Here is a 17241-nt window from a genome sequence, read left to right as displayed (position 1 = left end):
TGCAGGGACTGATCTCTGGCATACGCGCCGTGAGATCCACGTTTCGAGTTTACTGCCCCCACACTACATTTATAGTGGCCCTGCCCACTACACTCATTACTCACCGCAACCAGTCTACTGATTCCCATAAGAATTTGAGCAATGTGAGAGCATCCACACTGAAGAAGATCATTGGCCGGTAAGTCTTACGTATATGACGACATGTCCGAAAGAACAGATGCCATGTTCATATAGATAAGGCTTACCGCACAATGATCTTCTTCAATGCGGAAGCACTCGCACTGCTCAAATTCTTACCGAAATCGGTAGATTGACTGCCGCGAGTAATGAGTATAGTGGGCAGGGGCACAACAAATGTAGTGTGTGGACAGTAAGTTGGAAACGTGGATCTCACGGGGAGTTTGCCAGAGATCGGTACCTGCAGTCTCTCTGTCCTCTGTGTCCTCTGTGTCCTCGGTGGCTCAGTCGGATACACTGTCTGCCATATAATCAGGTGACCCCGGGTTCGAGTCCCGGTCTGCGCACACATTTTCAAATGTCCCCGTTGATATTTATCATTGCCTGTAAGCAGCTAATGGTCTGTATTTCATTGTAATTTCATAATGTTTTTTTATGTCATCTCTTCAGAAGGCCACAGACTGGTACTCAGGGTTCTCTTTCCCCTTTAGGTTTCTCTTCTGAGTTCTTGTTTTCTGCCTTCTTCTGAAGATTTCTTCAACAAAATTTCGTGTGTGAAACTAAGAATCACTTCTTCATAAACAAACTGGGGTACACATTAAGTAAAGCTACGATTTGTTACCGTAACAGATGTTCCATTATGCACTGGGCTGTCTAGAAAGACTTAAACGTTAAGGATGATCTCTTAATGTTTCTCTTTCACAGACCGGTACGGCGCTTTTACGCGGTCGTTGCCCCTGCTTGCAGGTGAGCTTCTGCCATTTTCACAATGAACGCCTCCGTGCCGCTGATCCTGGTAATGATGGTGTCAGCTCGAGTGAACCACTCAGCCAGGATCCTGGGCATCATCCCGACGTCCTCCATCAGCCACCAGCTGCCTTTCAGACTGATAGCCCTCGAGCTCGCCAAGAGAGGCCATCAGGTCACAGTCATGACAACGGACCCGATAAGAGTAAGTGCAACTTCGACAGAAAATAATTTTTCGAGTTAAAATCTTTGGCGAGATCTACGGGTTCTTCAACATGGAATGTAAGTTTCTTCACTAACTGGTGCACGTAGAAAAAATTTCTTAAACATCAGAAGAACGATTGTGAAACCATTTAAATAAATGTGCAGAGATTAAAATCTCTGCAGATGTAGAGAGTAGGAAGAGCAGGTGGAAAAAAATAAATCTCTAAAGATGTCGAGAGTTGGAAGTGGGTGTGGAATTTTTTTGTCTGTGACAGCATACACTACAATGAGAACATTCATTCCATGAGCAGTTGTCCTTAATCCGCAATGTTCTCATATCCCTTACTGCCACTAAATAACCCAAAAAGAGTTCATGATCAGGGGTCCACGGAAAGTTGTCGACCTATCGCTGCTTCCTGGGCACTAATATTGTGGACTCACACGTATAGCTTGCAGCTCTCCCTTTTTCTGTAATTCTTTACTAGTCTAACGATAGTGATTGGACGCCGATCCACTTTCCATCTCCTCCTAGTAGCAAAACTGAGGATCGAACTGAGGCTCTGGAATCAACTGTACGTTATGAAAATCAGGTCGTATCACAGTCTATTATCGAAACATAATGGTTGCTTTTTTCAACTGCAAGGCGCCTGCATTAAACTAAATTGGTTCTATAAATTGGTTCAGAGATGATGATGATGTTTGGGTTTTGGGGTGCTCAACTGCGCGGTTATCAGCGCCCGTACAAAGTCCCAACTTTCGTTCAGTCCAAACGCGCCACATGATGATGAACTGAGTATAACACAAACACCCAGTCATCTCGAGGTAGTTCAGAGATTAAGTCGAGCCAGATTTACAAGGAACCTGTCGGTATGAGTCCACTTATCAGTATGGGCTGGATGTGTGCATTGATTCGGTTGCGCAGGGGGTCGGGAAGACGTTGTATCTTCTCCTGTGGCAAGCCGGCCCACAGCTGTTGTAACTGCTCGTCGATATCCTAATCCATCGGGGAGCGGGAGGAGGGGGTCAACTCAGAGTTCTTTCAGTCACTACCAGCCCTGACCTGAAGTTATTCCTGACAGCTGTCCACACTACGACGTCAGGATTAACACTGTTGGGTTCAAAATGGTTCCAATGGCTCTAAGCAATATGGGAGTTAACATCTGAGGTCATCAGTCCCCTATACTTAAAACGAACTAAGCTAAGGACATCGCACACATCCAGGCCCCGAGGCAGGATTCGAACCTGCGACCGTAGTAGCAGTGCGGTTCCGGACTGAAGCGCCTAGAATCGCTCTGCCACAGCGGCCGGCAACACTGCTGGGCCTCTCCAAAACATTGGAGGAATGGGACTTATCACCGGCACGCCGTCGCACTTACCGACGATGCTCACACTGGGTAGTGACGAACCGCGATTCATCGCTGAACGCAGTGCGACGCCATTCGTAACCAGTCCTCGCTTCGCGATCAATGCACTCCTCCAAAAGCAGCCGTCTGTGTTGCGATGTTGACGGCAAACTACGCGTCGGACGGCTGCTCCCTGGTCTGGCTCCTGCTTGTCTCCGTCCAATTATGTGCGGTGGCACAAAATGTTGCAGGAAGTTTATTACTTTTTTTTGAGGGCAGAAGGATTTACGATGTGTTTAGTGCACAACACGGCGAACGTCCCCTGTGGTGGTCAGAATTGGTCGACCGAAAGCTTTTCGACGAGTATGCCTGCCCTCTCGTCCCATGCAGTCCAACATAGGGCCACGGTCACGTCCAGGTGCCACACGAATCTGGACACAGCACGATACGAGCAGCCGGCCAAATGAAGAAACACAGTGAGGGTGCTTTGAAACGATGTCTCACACGAGTAAGCCGCATCTTCGTGTCCTTCACAGAAGTCACTCAACATCTGACACTGCCCACGCCCCTTACATATCTGTCGTACCTGGTAACAACACTAAATACCAGTAACACTATCCACTGCTCTTACCTTACAGGTAGAATTGCAACTCTAGGTTTAACTACGAAGCAATAACTGTCCATAAATGCAAGACAAGCTGTAGAGTTATGCCTTAAACACTCCTTTAATAACTCTGAAATACTGACGAAATATAATGAATTTTCGGAAACACAAAACTTAAATAAACACTTTTGTTGTAACCACGACCGGAACAGACTGTAGCGGGGTTGCCGAGAACGAAGCGTGGCGGGACCAAACGGGAGCGGCAGGCGAACAGCAAACGAACGGGAAAGGATGGACACGAGCAACGACGGACGACCCAGGGAGACCTTACGACGACGACACGCAAGAAGCAATGGCGTGACAAACGACACGAATGCACAACGTCCACTAGTAACGAAAACAAAGTACTCTAAACACTCTGTCTGTTGCAGCGACGTCGATAGACTCCACGTATTTCGGACTGCCTAGCAGAGCTTTTTCTTTTCTTTATTGTTATTTTAACCCCTTATACAAAGGTGGGCCGAGAGCGGCAATATTACGCTGCTCTTCGGCCACAGACAGTACATATAGCAACAAGGAAGACATAGAAAACCAAAACATAATGATGTACAAAAAACAGTACACACGTGAGTAAAAAAAGACGGAGCCGTTCAAAGGTGCAGTAAAATAAAAAACGTTCAGCACTTGTAGACGAACACTGATGACTGAAATAACACTCGTGGACGATGGAGCGTGAGCGTGGAACACTAAAGCACTAACACGACGGCACACACAAAGAACCGACGGCGATGATCTCCGGCGCATGAATGTTCACTTGACGTGTACGAGTCCGGAGACCTGCCAGAAAGGGGAAAAGGTGGGGGAGGAGGGAGAGGGGAGGGTGTAGATGCCAGTGGCAGAGAATATGGGAGAGGGAGGAAAGAAGGTAGAGGGTAGAGGGAGCCCAAGGGGAGGAGGGGGTGGGAGGAAGGGAGGAGGGAGAGGAGAGAGGGTGCCCTAAGGAAAAGAGACAGGGTGTGGAAGGGGAGGATCAAAGTTGGTAGGAGGGGTAGATGGAGGGGATAAGGGCATCATCAGGGAGGGGGACTTAGTGGAAGTCACCTTGGGCGAGGGTATGGAGAGTAGAGATATGGAGAGAAGGTGGGAAGTGGGAATACAGGTGCGACAGCGGATGGGGGTGGGAGAGGATGGGAGAGACAAGTGGGTGAAGCGGATCAAGTTTATGGGATCCGTATCTGTTCAAGGAAATGGAGGAGGTGAAGGAACGGAATAAGGTCACACAGGATCTGTGTGCACGAGGGGAGATGGATGCGATAGGCGAGGCAGAGCGCATGAAATTCTAGGATTTCAAGGGCTTTGTAAAAGGTAGGAGGGGCAGAGATGCATGCAGGGTCTATATAGCAGAGGATAGGGCGGATGAGGGGTTTATAGGTATGGAGGATGGTGGAGGGGTTCAGATCCCATGTGGGACCAGAAAGGAGCTTGGGGAGACGGAGGGGGGAGCTGCCTTGGCTTGGGTCGTCCAGAGATGGGGGGTCCAGGGGAGGTGACCGTCAAGGGTGACGCCAAGGTACTTGAGAGTGGGGGTGAGGGTGATAGTACGTCAACAAATGGTGATATAGAAGCTGTGGAGAAGGAAGGAAGAGGTGGTTTTGCCTACAATCATCGCCTGCTAGCTGTGCGAAAGGCAGGCGCTTATATACAGAGTACCATACGTCGCTATTGGCTGCTGGGACCACGTACTCACCGAGGCGCCCTCACGTTTTAGCGACCCAGGAACCCGCGCGCAGCCAAGTCTTATTGCGCGACTGCTGTAGAGACCTCTAGTGGTAATCGAGGTCCATGCTGTCTGGCGCGGATTCAAAACCCGTGCCGCTCGGTGCCAGAACTTTGCTGTTCTGTGGTTGATGGAGCATCAGAACGTGACCCAGAGTCGTTCAGATTTCATTCACATGAGCATTCCAGAAAATCTGAAAGAAAAAGTAATGTGATTACTGACAAAACAGTGGAAGATACCACGAAAAGTTTAAAAATTTGCAAGTAGTTCAGAGGGGTAAGCGAACAGTCATTGAAAAAGTGGTACTAAGTAAATCTGATACAAAAATATCACCACTTAAAATAAGGAAAATCACCACTATCCCCAGTAGTGAAAATTCATATAGCATAAAAAAATCTTCAATAAGAAGCTCAAACTCTGTGGCCCTGTAATATGTAACGTAATGAGTCAATGACAGTATGTATATTAAAAGGGCTATTGTAATGAGGCAGCTATTTATAATTTTATTGAGTACAAAATAAAATGCCAGCACTTGATATTTTTTGTGACTATTCAAAGTTACTTGATTGTATCAGTCATAATATTCTGTTAAGAGCAACAACGTTTCTATTGTTTACTTTGTTTTAGAACAATCTTTATTTAGTTCTCTTTTAACAAACTGTTAACGGAAAAGTACACTAGGATGTTTGAGCGTAGGGAGGCCACATCATGTTCATGGCGGAAAATCACGAAGGGCTTTTCTCGGGGTTTCATCATGGGCCCAGAAGTGTTCTTGATTTATGGTAATGGTCTACCATTTTATTTTAATCAGCTGGTAGAGCTGGTGTTATCACGAGCACCATCACGAACACACCCAGCTGCTCACCAAATATGTGTATTCCTCCCTGACGGACACCAAAATATAAGACGTGTGAGGCCCATGGTACGACACGGAGGTAAAGAACGACAACAGCGCTCCTAGAAGCCTTTCAGCGAACTCTGAATACGAGAAAAAAAAGCACGAAAATACGTATTTATAATTCGAAATTCGCGATTTAGTTGATAATTTTTTTATTCGTATGCTCGAAGACAAAATATAAAAAACGATTCAGCATAAAGGAATTATCCGAGTGGGATGGAAATCGATAGAAATGATGTATATGTACAGTCAAACAAGTGATTTGAATTTCAAAAAACAAATCGACTGTTTATTAAAGATAAAGGGCTTCACAAATTGTACACGTCAATAACGCGGTGGTCCACGCAGTTAGTCGGCTTGAATTTGATTGATGGAGTTGTTAGATGTTGGCCACCGCTGTGCTGTAAGCGGATGTCAGCCAAAGAAGTGCTGCCGTGAAAGGAAATGCACCCTCAACCGACACTCCTGGTTGTCAGGCATTATGGCGGGCCAATGTCAGGTTGGTATCCCACCGCTGTCTGGGGGCCTCCAAACAATCTTCTCCAGGAATCTCCCTGACTGCAGTAGAAATGTCTCCAGTGATGAGTCTTGTTTCGGACTGCTCCCTGATGACCAGCGAAGACGTGTCTGTAGATGCCTTGTACAGCAGTTGGACACCAACCTGTCTGTCACCTGCCATATGGTGGTGGTGGTTGATTCGCTTCAAAATGGTTCAAATGGCTCTGAGCACTATGGGACTCAACTTCTGAGGTCATCAGCCCATTAGAACTTAGAACTACTTAAACCTAACTAACCTGAAGACATCATACACATCCATACCTGAGACAGGATTCGAACCTGCGACCATAGCGGTCACGCGGTACCAGACTGTAGCGCCTAGAATTGCTCGGCCACCCCAGCCCGGTTGATAAGGGGGAGGGGACCAGGCATAGATGTCATCGGTCCCATCGGATTAGGTAAGGATGGGGAAGGAAGTCGGCCGTGCCATTTCAAAGGAACCATCCCGGATTTTGACAGAAGCGATTTAGGGAAATCACAGAAAATCTAAATCAGCATGGCCGGACCCGGGTTTGAACCGTCGTCCTCCCGAACGCGAGTCCAGTGTGCTAACCACTGCACCATCTCACTCGGTCCACCATATGGCCCGACAGCCAGCAGTCATTGTGTAGCGTGCCATTTATTTCATAGCACGACCCCTTCAGTTCTTATCTGCGGCATCCTTTAGCACGGCGGTACGTAGATATATTCTACATCCCGTCTTGTTGCCCATCATGGCAAGCCATCCTCGCCTAACATTTCAGAAAGAGATTGGCCGCCCACACATGGCGAGAGTTTCTACTGTTTGTCTTCGTGGTTGCCAAACTCTATCTAGGCCAGCAAGGTCGCTGGACCTCCCACGAACTGAGAACATTTGGAGCATTATGGGCAGGACTCTCCAAACAGCTCGGGATTTTAATGATCTAATGTGATTAAATGATGATGGCCTCCTCTTGGGAAATATTCCATAGTTAAAATAGTCCCCAATCGGATCTCCGGGCAAAGGAGAAGGAAAAAAGGCATTCTACGGATCGGAGCGTGGAATGTCAGATCCCTTAATCGGTCAGGTAAGTTAGAAAATTTAAAAACGGAAATGGATAATGTTAGATATACTGGGAAATAGTGAAGTTCGATGGCAGGAGAAACAAGACTTCTGGTCAGGTGAATACAGGATTATAAATGCAAAATCAAATAAGGGTAATGAAGGAGTAAGTTTAATGATGAATAAAAAAAATAGTAGCGCTGATAAACTACTACGAACAGCATAGTGAACGCATTATTGTAGCCAACACAGACACGACGTCCACGTCTACCACGTCGCCGCAGATGATGAAGAGATTGAAGAAATGTATGAAGCGATAAAAAATATTATTCAGATAAGGGAGACGAAAATTTGATGGTCATGGGGACTGGAATTCGGTAAGAGGAATAGGAAGAGAAGGAAAAGTAGTAGGTGCATGTAGACTGGGGTTAGGAATGAAAGATAAAGCTGCCATGTAGAATTTTGCCCAGAACATAACTTAATCACTTGGTTGAAGAATCATGAAAGAAGGTTGTATTTGTGCAAGAGGCTTGGAGACACTGCACGGTTTCAGATAGATTATATAATTGTATGACAGAATTTTAGGAACCAGTTTTTAAATTGTAAGACATTGGCCTCTGACTACAACTTATTGGTTATGAACTGTAGATTAAAACTTAAGAAACTGCAAAAAAAATTGTGAATTTGTGGAGATGGGACCTGGATAAACTGAATGAACCAGGGGGTAGAGTGTTTCAGAGAGAGCATTATGGTATAATTGACAAGAACAGAGGAAAGAAATGCAGTAGAAGAACAATGGGTAGCTTTGAGAGATGAAATAGTGAAGGCAGGAGAGGATCAAGCTGATAAAAAGACGAGGGCTAGTGGAAATCCATGAGTAACAGGATAATGAATTTAATTGATGAAAGGATAAAATATAAAAATGAAGTAAATGAAGACGATACAAACGTCTCAAAAATGATATCGACAGGAAGTGCAAAATGGCTAAGCAATAATGGCTAGAGAACAAATGTAAGGATGTAGAGGCATATATCACTAGGAGTAAGATAGATACTGCCTACAGGAAAATTAGAGAGACCTATGGAGAAAAGAGAACCACTTGTATGAATATCAAGAGCTCAGATGGAAAAGAAGGGAAAGCGGACAGGTGGAAGGATTATGTAGAGGGTCTATACGAGGCCGATGCACTTCAGGGCAATATGGAAGAGGACGTAGCTGAAGATGAGATGGGAGAAATTGATACTGTGTAAAAAAATTGTCAGAGCACTGAAAGACCAAAGCTGAAACAAGGCGGCAGTAGTAGACAAAATTCCATTAGAACTACTGATAGTCTCGGGAAAGCCATCCATAACAAAACTCTACCATCTGGTGAGCAAGATGTATGGGACAGGCAAAAAATCCTCAGACTTCAAGAAGAATATAGTAATTCCAATTGCAATGAATTAAAGCGTTGACAAGTGGGAAAATTACCTAACTATCAGTTTAATAAGTCACGGTTGCAAAATACTAAAACGATTTCCTTACAGACGAATGGAAAAACTGGTAGAAGCCGACCTTAGGGGAGATCAGTTTGCATTCCTTTGGAATGCTGGAACACGCGAGGGAATATTGACCCTACGACTTATCTTAGAAGATAGATTAAAAAAAGGCAAACCTACGTTTATAGAATTTATAGACTTAGAGAAAGCCTTTGACAATGTCGACTGGCAAACTCTCTTTCAAATTCTGAAGGTGGCAGGAATAATATATAGAGAGCGAAATGCTATTTACAATTTGTACAGAAACCAGATGTCAGTTATAAAGAGTCGAGGGGCATGAAAGGGAAGCAATGGTTGAGAAGGGAGTGGGATAGGGTTGTAGCCTGTCCCAGATACTCAACTGCATATACATGGACACCCAGAAAACCACATTTAAGTGCCTGGCAGAGGGTTCATCGAACCATCTTCATAATTCTCTATTATTCCAATCTTGTATAGCGCGCGGGAAGAACGAACATCTATATCTTTGTGTACGAGCTCTGATTTACCTTGTTTTATCATGGTGATCGTTTCTCCCTATGTAGGTCGGCATCAAAAACATATTTTGGCATTCGGATTAAAAAGTTTTTGATTGGAATTTTGTGAAAAGATCTTTCCACAACGAAAAACTAATGATGTCCATCCCAAATACTGTATCATTTCAGTCACACTCTCTCCCCTATTTCGCGATAATACAAAACTACCCTTTTTTGAGCTTTTTTATTTTAAATTCAGTACATTAGTATTTGTAAAATGACTCTTTCATATAGTGTTCATTTAAAAATGACGATTATTTCACTTGGGACCTGTGGAATGGTACATTAGCTTATTTGTTTTAGTTGTAAATATTTGTCACATACTGTTGTTTTTTTTTGACATGTTCTACGTCCTGGAGGACCTCCTCACTATGGATAATTTGGAATGAAAGTAAATATAATCTAATCTAATCTGATATAATCCTATCTGATAAGGATTTCGCACCGCGCAGCCGTATTCTAAAAGAGGACGGACAAGGGTAGTGTAGGCGGTCTCCTTGGTAGAACTGTTACAGATCCTAAGTGACGTTTGGTTAGCCTTCCCCACAACATTTTCTGTGTTCTTTGTCTTATTCAATCTGTATATTGATCAAACAGTAATGGAAACAACAGAAAAACGTGGAGTAGGAATACAAGTCCATGGAGAAGCAACTAAAATGATTGAAATGGCTCTGAGCACTATGGGACTTAATATCTGAGGTCATCAGTCCTCTACTTCAAGCTAACTAACCTAAGGACATCATACACATCCATTCCCGAGTCAGGATTCGAACCTGCGACCGTAGTGGTCGCGCGGTTCCAGACTGAAGAGCCTAGAGCTGCTGGGCCACACGGGCCGGCAGAATAAATTAAAACTTTGAGGTTTCCCGACGACATCGTAATTTTCTCAGAGACAGCAAAGGACCTGGAAGAGCAGTTGAACGGTATGGACAGTGTCTTGGAAGTAGGATATAAGATGAAAATCAACAAAAGCAAAACGAGGATAATGGAATGAAGTCGAATTAAATCAGGTGATTGTGAGGGAATAAGATAAGGAAATAAGACACTTAAAGCAGTAGATGAGTTTTGCTATTTGGGCAGCAAAATAACTGATGATGGTCGAAGTGGAGAGCATATAAAATGTAGACTGGCTATGGCAAGGAAAGCGTTCCTCAAGAAGAGAAATTTGTTAATATCGAGTATAGATTTAGGTGTCGGGAAGTCTTTCCTGTAAGTATTTGTATGGAGTGTATTCATGTATGGAAGTGAAACATGGATGATAAATAGCTTAGACTAGAAGAGAACAGTAGCTTTTTTAATGGGGTGCTGCTGAAGGATGCTGAAGATTAGTTGGGTAGGTCATGTAATTAACAAGGAGGTACTGAATAGAATTGGGGAGAAGTGGAATTTGTGGCACAACTTGACTAGAAGAAGGATACATTCTGTGGCGTCAAAGAATTACCAGTTTATCACTGGAGAGGAGTATGGAGGGCAAAACTCGTAGAAGCAGAGCAAGAGATGAATAGAGAAGCAGATTCAAAAGGATGTAGGTTGAAGTAGTTGCTCGGCGAAGAAGCTTGCACAGGGCATAGTAGCAAGAAGAGCTGCCTCAAACCAGGCAGAAGACGGAAGACCACAACAACAACAATGCACCAGTTCGACAGAATTTGGCGCGGTATTCCTCAGGATGACATCCAACAACTCTGTCAACCAATGCCTAACTGAATAACCGCTTGAATAAGGGCCAGAGATGGACCAACGCATTATTAATTTGCTCATTTTGTGAAGCGCTTTCTCTTGAATAAATAATTTTTTTGACACTATAATCATTTGTTTGTCCATTTACGTCCATCTATCGATATATTCCAGAAATCTCAATCAAAAACCAAGATCAGCTTCTCATAGCTGGGTTTCACAATCATGTAAAATTTTATAAAAGACGTCGTGGTTGCCTTTTGTATCTTAAATAATTTATTTTTAAAACGAAATATTGCAGTTTAGACTCATGCGGTCAGTTCAGCTTCTATTTATGAGATACAGAAAACATCTCTCGGTCACGTGGTTACAGTACGTCATCTCTGTAGTCGCCGACCGGGGAGGCCGAGAGGGTCTAAGCCTCCAGTCTGGAATCGCGCGACCGCTACGGTCGCAGGTTCGAATCCTGCCTCGGGCATGGATGTGTGTGATGTCCTCAGGTTAGTTAGGTTTAAGTAGTTCTAATTTATAGGGGACTGGTGACCTCAGACGTTAAGTCCCGTAGTGCTCAGAGCCATTTGAGCCATCTCTGTAGTCGACAGAAGAAGAAACATTCACTCGATGACAGTGGTACTGTTGGCTTGGGAGACTCCTATGTGTAAATTCAGCAGCTTAATAGAGAAGTATTTGCTTCATCAGCGCTCTACAACACATACAGACGGCGATAGTATCGCCTACACAAGGTAGAAACGGGCAGTGCATTGGCCGAGCTGTCATTAGTACTCAGCTGATTAATGTGAAAAGGTTTCCAAAGTGATTGTGACCGCACGACGGAAATTAATCGACTTCGAACGCGGAATAGTACTTAGAATCAGACGCATGGGACATTCAATTTCGGAAATCGTCAGGGAATTCAATATTCCGAGGTTCACAGCCACAGGAGTGTGCCGAGAATACGAAATTTCACCTATTACCTCTCGTCAAGGACAACGCAGTGGCCTACAGCCTTCACATAACGACCGAGGGCAGCGGGTTTTGCTTAGAGTTGTCAGTGCTAACAGATAAGAAACACTGTGTGAAACAATCGTAGAAATCAATGTAGGACGCACGACGAACATGTTCGTTAGGATGACGAAGCGAAATTGGGTTTAATGGGCTATGGCAGCAGACGACACACACGAGTGCCTCAGTTAACAGCGAGATATAGACTTCAGCGGGTTTCCTGGAATCGTGATCATACCAGTTGGGCTCTAGAGTCTGGAAAACTGTGGCCTGGTTAGATGAGTCTCGAATTCATTTGATAAGAGATGATGGTATGGTTCAGTTGTAGCCCAGACTCCAAGAGGCCATGGATTCTAGTTGTCAATAAGGCACTGTGCAAGCTAGTGGTGGCCGGCTGCATAATGGTGCGGGCTGTGTTTACATGGAATGGAACTGATCAGTGACTGGAAACAGCTACTTACAGACTATTTTCAGCCATTTGTGGACTTTATGTTCCTAAACAACGTTGGAATTTGTATGAATTAAAATTGCCATGGCTCTGGGCCATAATTGTTCGCAACTGGTTTGAAGAACAATCTGGACAATTACAACGTTTTGATTTGGCCACCCATCTCACCCGACATGAATCACATTGGACATTTATGGAACACAGTCGAGAGGTCAGATCGCCCATGAAATCCTGCATAGAAGCAGCATGGCTTATCATTTATGCAGGGGACTTCAAACGGCTTGTAGAGTGCATGTCACGCCAAGTTGCTGCGCTTCCCCAAGGAAAAAAAAGATCCGACACAATATTAGGAGGTCTTTTGTCACCTCGTTGTATGATCCCTTTCTACGCAGTTCGTGACAGTATGAGAGTTGTGTCTTAAATGGATCTGTTAAGTGTAGGTGATTCTAATGGGTAGGTGTATAGTACACTACTCGCCATTAAAATTGCTACACCAAGAAGAAATGCAGATGATAAATGGGTATTCATTGGACAAATATATTACACTAGAACTGACATGTCATTACATTTTCAAACAATTTGGGTGCATAGATCCAGAGAAATCAGTAGCCAGAACAACCACCTCTGGCCGTAATAACGGCCTTGATACGCCTGGGGATTGAGTCAAACAGAGCTTGGATGGCGTGTATCGATACTGCTGCCCATGCAGCTTCAACACGATACCACAGTTCATCAAGAGTAGTGACTGGCGTATTGTGACGACCCAGTTGCTCGGCCACCATTGACCAGACGTTTTCAGTTGGTGAGAGATCTGTAGAATGTGCTGGTCAGGGCAGAGGTCGAACATTTTCTGTATCCAGAAAGGCCCATACAGAACAAGCAAATTGCGGAAGTGCATTATCCTGCTGAAATGTAAGGTTTGGAAGATATCTAATGAAGGGTAAAGCCACGGGTCCTAACACATCTGAAATGTAACGTCCACTGTTCAAAGAGCCGTCAATGCGAACAAGAGGTGACTGAGACGTATAACCAATGGCACCACATACCATCACGCCGGGTGATACGCTAGTATGGCGATGACGAATACACGCTTCCAATGTGCGTACACCACGATGTCGCCAAACACGGATGCGACCATCTTTATGCTGTAAACAGAACCTGGATTCATCGGAAAAAATGACGTTTTGTCATTTTTGCACCCAGGTTCGTCGTTGAGTACACCATCGCAGGCGCTCCTGTCTGTGATGCAGCGTCAAGGGTAATCGCAGCAATGGTCTCCGAGCTGATAGGCACTGATACTGAAAAAGTCGTCGAACTGTTCGTGCAGATGGTTGTTGTATTGCAAACGTCCCCAGCTGTTGGCTCAGGCATGGAGATTTGGCTGTATGATCCGTTACAGCCATGCGGATAAGATGCCTGTCATCTCGACTGTTAGTGATACGAGGCCGTTGGGATCCAGTATGACGTTACGTATTACCCTCCTTCACCCACCGATTCCATATTCTGCCAACAACCATTGGATCTCGACCGACGCGAGCAACAATGTCACGATACGATAAACCGCAATCGCGATGGGCTACAATCCGACGTTTATCAAAGTCGGATACGTGATGATTACGCATTTCACGTCCTTACACGAGCCACCACAACCACGTTTCACCAGGCAACGCCGATCAACTGCTGTTTGTGTATGGGAAATCGGTTGGAAACTTTCCTCATTGCACCACGTTGTAGGTGTCGCCACCGGCGCCAATCTTGTGTGAATGCTGTGAAAAGCTAATCATTTGCATATACAGCATTATAGCATCTTCTTCCTGTCGCTTAAATTTCGAGTCTGTAGCACGTCACCTTCGTGGTGTAGCAATTTTAATGGGCAGTAGTGGACTTATTTGTATTGTATGAAAATGTGAGAAGAGGGAGAGTGAAACCTGTGACAGCACGTAGCCTCTTCTCACACAGGCACCAAGGGGACCACCCATCTTCACATTCCGATCTATCGGACGGATTTCAGTCAACAGTTTCTCATTCCCTCACTCCATGTACCGCTATGGGGACTTCTGGTATTTAGTCCAGGTTATTGGCGCTAAGTCTTGTGTTCAAGGGCACTACACTTCAGCTGCAGTCCTTTTGCCAGGTAAATACAAGAGATGAAAATTAATTCCAACGCCCGGTCTCGAGCCACACACCTCAGAGTCGAGAAACACCATACTGACATACGTTAGCAAGCTCAGCCGTGACGATGGTCGTTGTCTGGCGTACTTTTCTGCATGTGTGGACTGTAGCCAGTAAACCTGTGTTCAGACGATGTACATATGGCGGGAAAAAGTGTTCCTGATCCTCTGCAATGTGTTATCTTTAAGTAACGTTCCTATTAAAAGTCTGTTACAGGTAATTCTTAAGCGTACGTCCACTGACAAACAAGCTCATGCAGTAAAGAAAAGAGCTTAATACAGAATATCGTGTCAAGTGTTACTTATACTTAGAGCTACTCGGCTGACTGTGTACTGCAGTTATAGAATGAGTTTCAGATTCTTCTCATTCAGTTTTCCTTTTTCACGCCGACACTTAGAAGTTGGACACTATTGTGTAGTTCGTTATTGAACATGTAATATATTTGTGAAACGTATCTACTGAAATGCATTTTTTCCTACAGAAAAACATCCAGAATTTTACAGAAATTGATGTATCGATCACATACGACTATTGGAGAAAAACATTTGACTTTACGTCGATGTTGGACCAAAGTCCAGTAGAATATATAGAAACATGCTCTCCTTCAGGAAAGGCTGTGTGTGAGATCCAGTTAGAATCCCAACAGATGAAGGATTTTCTCCGGTAATTATGTCGTTTGAACTGAGCGATATGTTTTACATTCTAAAATGCTTGATACTAAGATGTTTTACTTTTGTAAGCAGGTCCCAACCGTCTTTCGACGTAGTTATTCTGGAGCAGTTATTATATTATTGCTATTATGGCTTGATTCACCAGCTTGGATCCCCACCAACAATTGGTTACGTGTATCTGGGCTCTCCTGCTCCAGTACTCCCTTATTATGGAAATCCCAACAACCCAGCATACTGTTACGATTTCATGGTTGGCTACACAGACCACATGTCTTTCTGGGAAAGACTATATAATACCTATGTTATGGCTCGAATATCTTACACATGGAACTACGTAACAATGCCATCGCAAAATGAACTGATTAGGAGGTATTTTGGCCCTGATCACCCCCCTATGCAAGAAATTGACACAAACTTCAGCCTTCTTACTGTCAACAACCACTTCAGCGTGAATTACCCACGGCCACTGTTGCCTAATGTCATTGAGGTGACGGGACTACATCTAGAGAAACAGCGGAAGCCACTTCCTCAAGTAAGTAGTAACATTTACTGTGTGTTAACCCAGAAGAATAATTTCACTTTTAAATAATTTGTGTAAAACTCTTCCTTGTAAGAATATCCTCCACTCTTGATGAGTAACTGAACATTTCTTGATCGATTACACACAACTGTGGACACGACGCATTTCTAAAACCGTCTGACAGTGCACTGAAATACCTAATAAATATATCATACGCAGATTCGTCGAAAATTGCCATACATGTCACTGAACACACTACGTGTGACCTTAGGTTGCGCATGTAAATGCGTACATACAAATGATTTCTGTTAGAAAAAAATGACAACGAGAATTATGTCAGCCGCCGATGGTTGCATGTTTGTAGAGACTGACAAGTTTGAGAAGACTGCCAGAGAGATTCCAGAAGAGCTACTAGCACACATTGGTATAATCAACGATGGTATTGTAAAAGAAGGCAACAAGCAAACGTCGTCATCGATACTCTTGGTTTAAGAAATTATGAGATAGGAACTGCAACGTTAGAATGTTTTCTACAGCAAAATCGCCTTTATATGATAATTCAGACTTTCTATGCGAAATTCAGCTCTTCTGCGGAGCTGAGCAGGAGTCTATTTTGAAGGAAATTTTTGACAGGATTCCTACATCACCCAATTGAAAAATGATTAAGAACATTTTGGGGGCTTCTAAACCAATGAAAAACATCAGAAACCTGGGTCGGATCTGTATGTCGTCTTTCATAGACTCCCCTGAAGTGTTGCATTGGCCAGTCACATACCTTCTGTCGTATTGTCCCGAAAGGTGTTATGGAATGTAACCTGATGATGTGAGGGGGGGGGGGGGGGAGGGGATGGGGGCGACAGTTTATTTTGGGTCTAAATGCTGGCAGTGCTGCTGGTTTCTATATCAGTTGTACCCGGTGACTTTCTTTCCGAAGCAATGACAGGGCAGAAATCCATCTGCAAACGGCGTAACGACTGCTGTTATGATTAAGGAGATAGTCATCTACTCTTCTTTTCATCCACGTATTGGATTACAGACGTCCAGAACCTGATTTTGTTAGCTGTGCTCTGCCACTGTGGAAATGTCTGCGTGGCCGAGGGGAACGCTTTTTTCCTATTTCACACAACACTAAATGAAGTGTTGCTTTTGTAGGGAGAAAAGGTAACAAATTTTTCCGACTTACTGAGTCTGAACGATGAAACCAAATATTTAGAACGACGTAAGAAGCGAATCTGTAAGTACAAAAAACTCCTGTATTGCAGCGAACCTCTTATTCTGTGTGTTTGTAACTACCTCAGTAAGTATTCCCAGGTTTTCATTCTACCTCCTGAAATTTCATCTCTTTCAACGAGCAGTGAACGAATACACTACT

At 44.2% G+C, this 17241-nt stretch overlaps 1 protein-coding gene across 1 annotated transcript; it reads left to right on the top strand.

Annotated features, from left to right (window-relative positions):
- Positions 1–946: 946 nt before the first annotated feature.
- LOC126355496 (UDP-glucuronosyltransferase 1A5-like) lies at positions 947–16524 on the top strand. Its single transcript, XM_050005814.1, has 3 exons — positions 947–1129; positions 15495–15881; positions 16453–16524. The coding sequence occupies exons 1-3, from the start codon at positions 947–949 to the stop codon at positions 16522–16524; spliced, it is 642 nt and encodes a 213-aa protein (XP_049861771.1).
- Positions 16525–17241: the final 717 nt, after the last annotated feature.

This window comes from Schistocerca gregaria, chromosome 3 (assembly GCF_023897955.1).
Source record: "Schistocerca gregaria isolate iqSchGreg1 chromosome 3, iqSchGreg1.2, whole genome shotgun sequence".
NCBI classification, from domain to species: domain Eukaryota; kingdom Metazoa; phylum Arthropoda; class Insecta; order Orthoptera; family Acrididae; genus Schistocerca; species Schistocerca gregaria.
The sequence above is the reverse complement of the archived record's forward strand: the minus strand, read 5'-3'. Positions and strand labels throughout refer to the sequence as shown.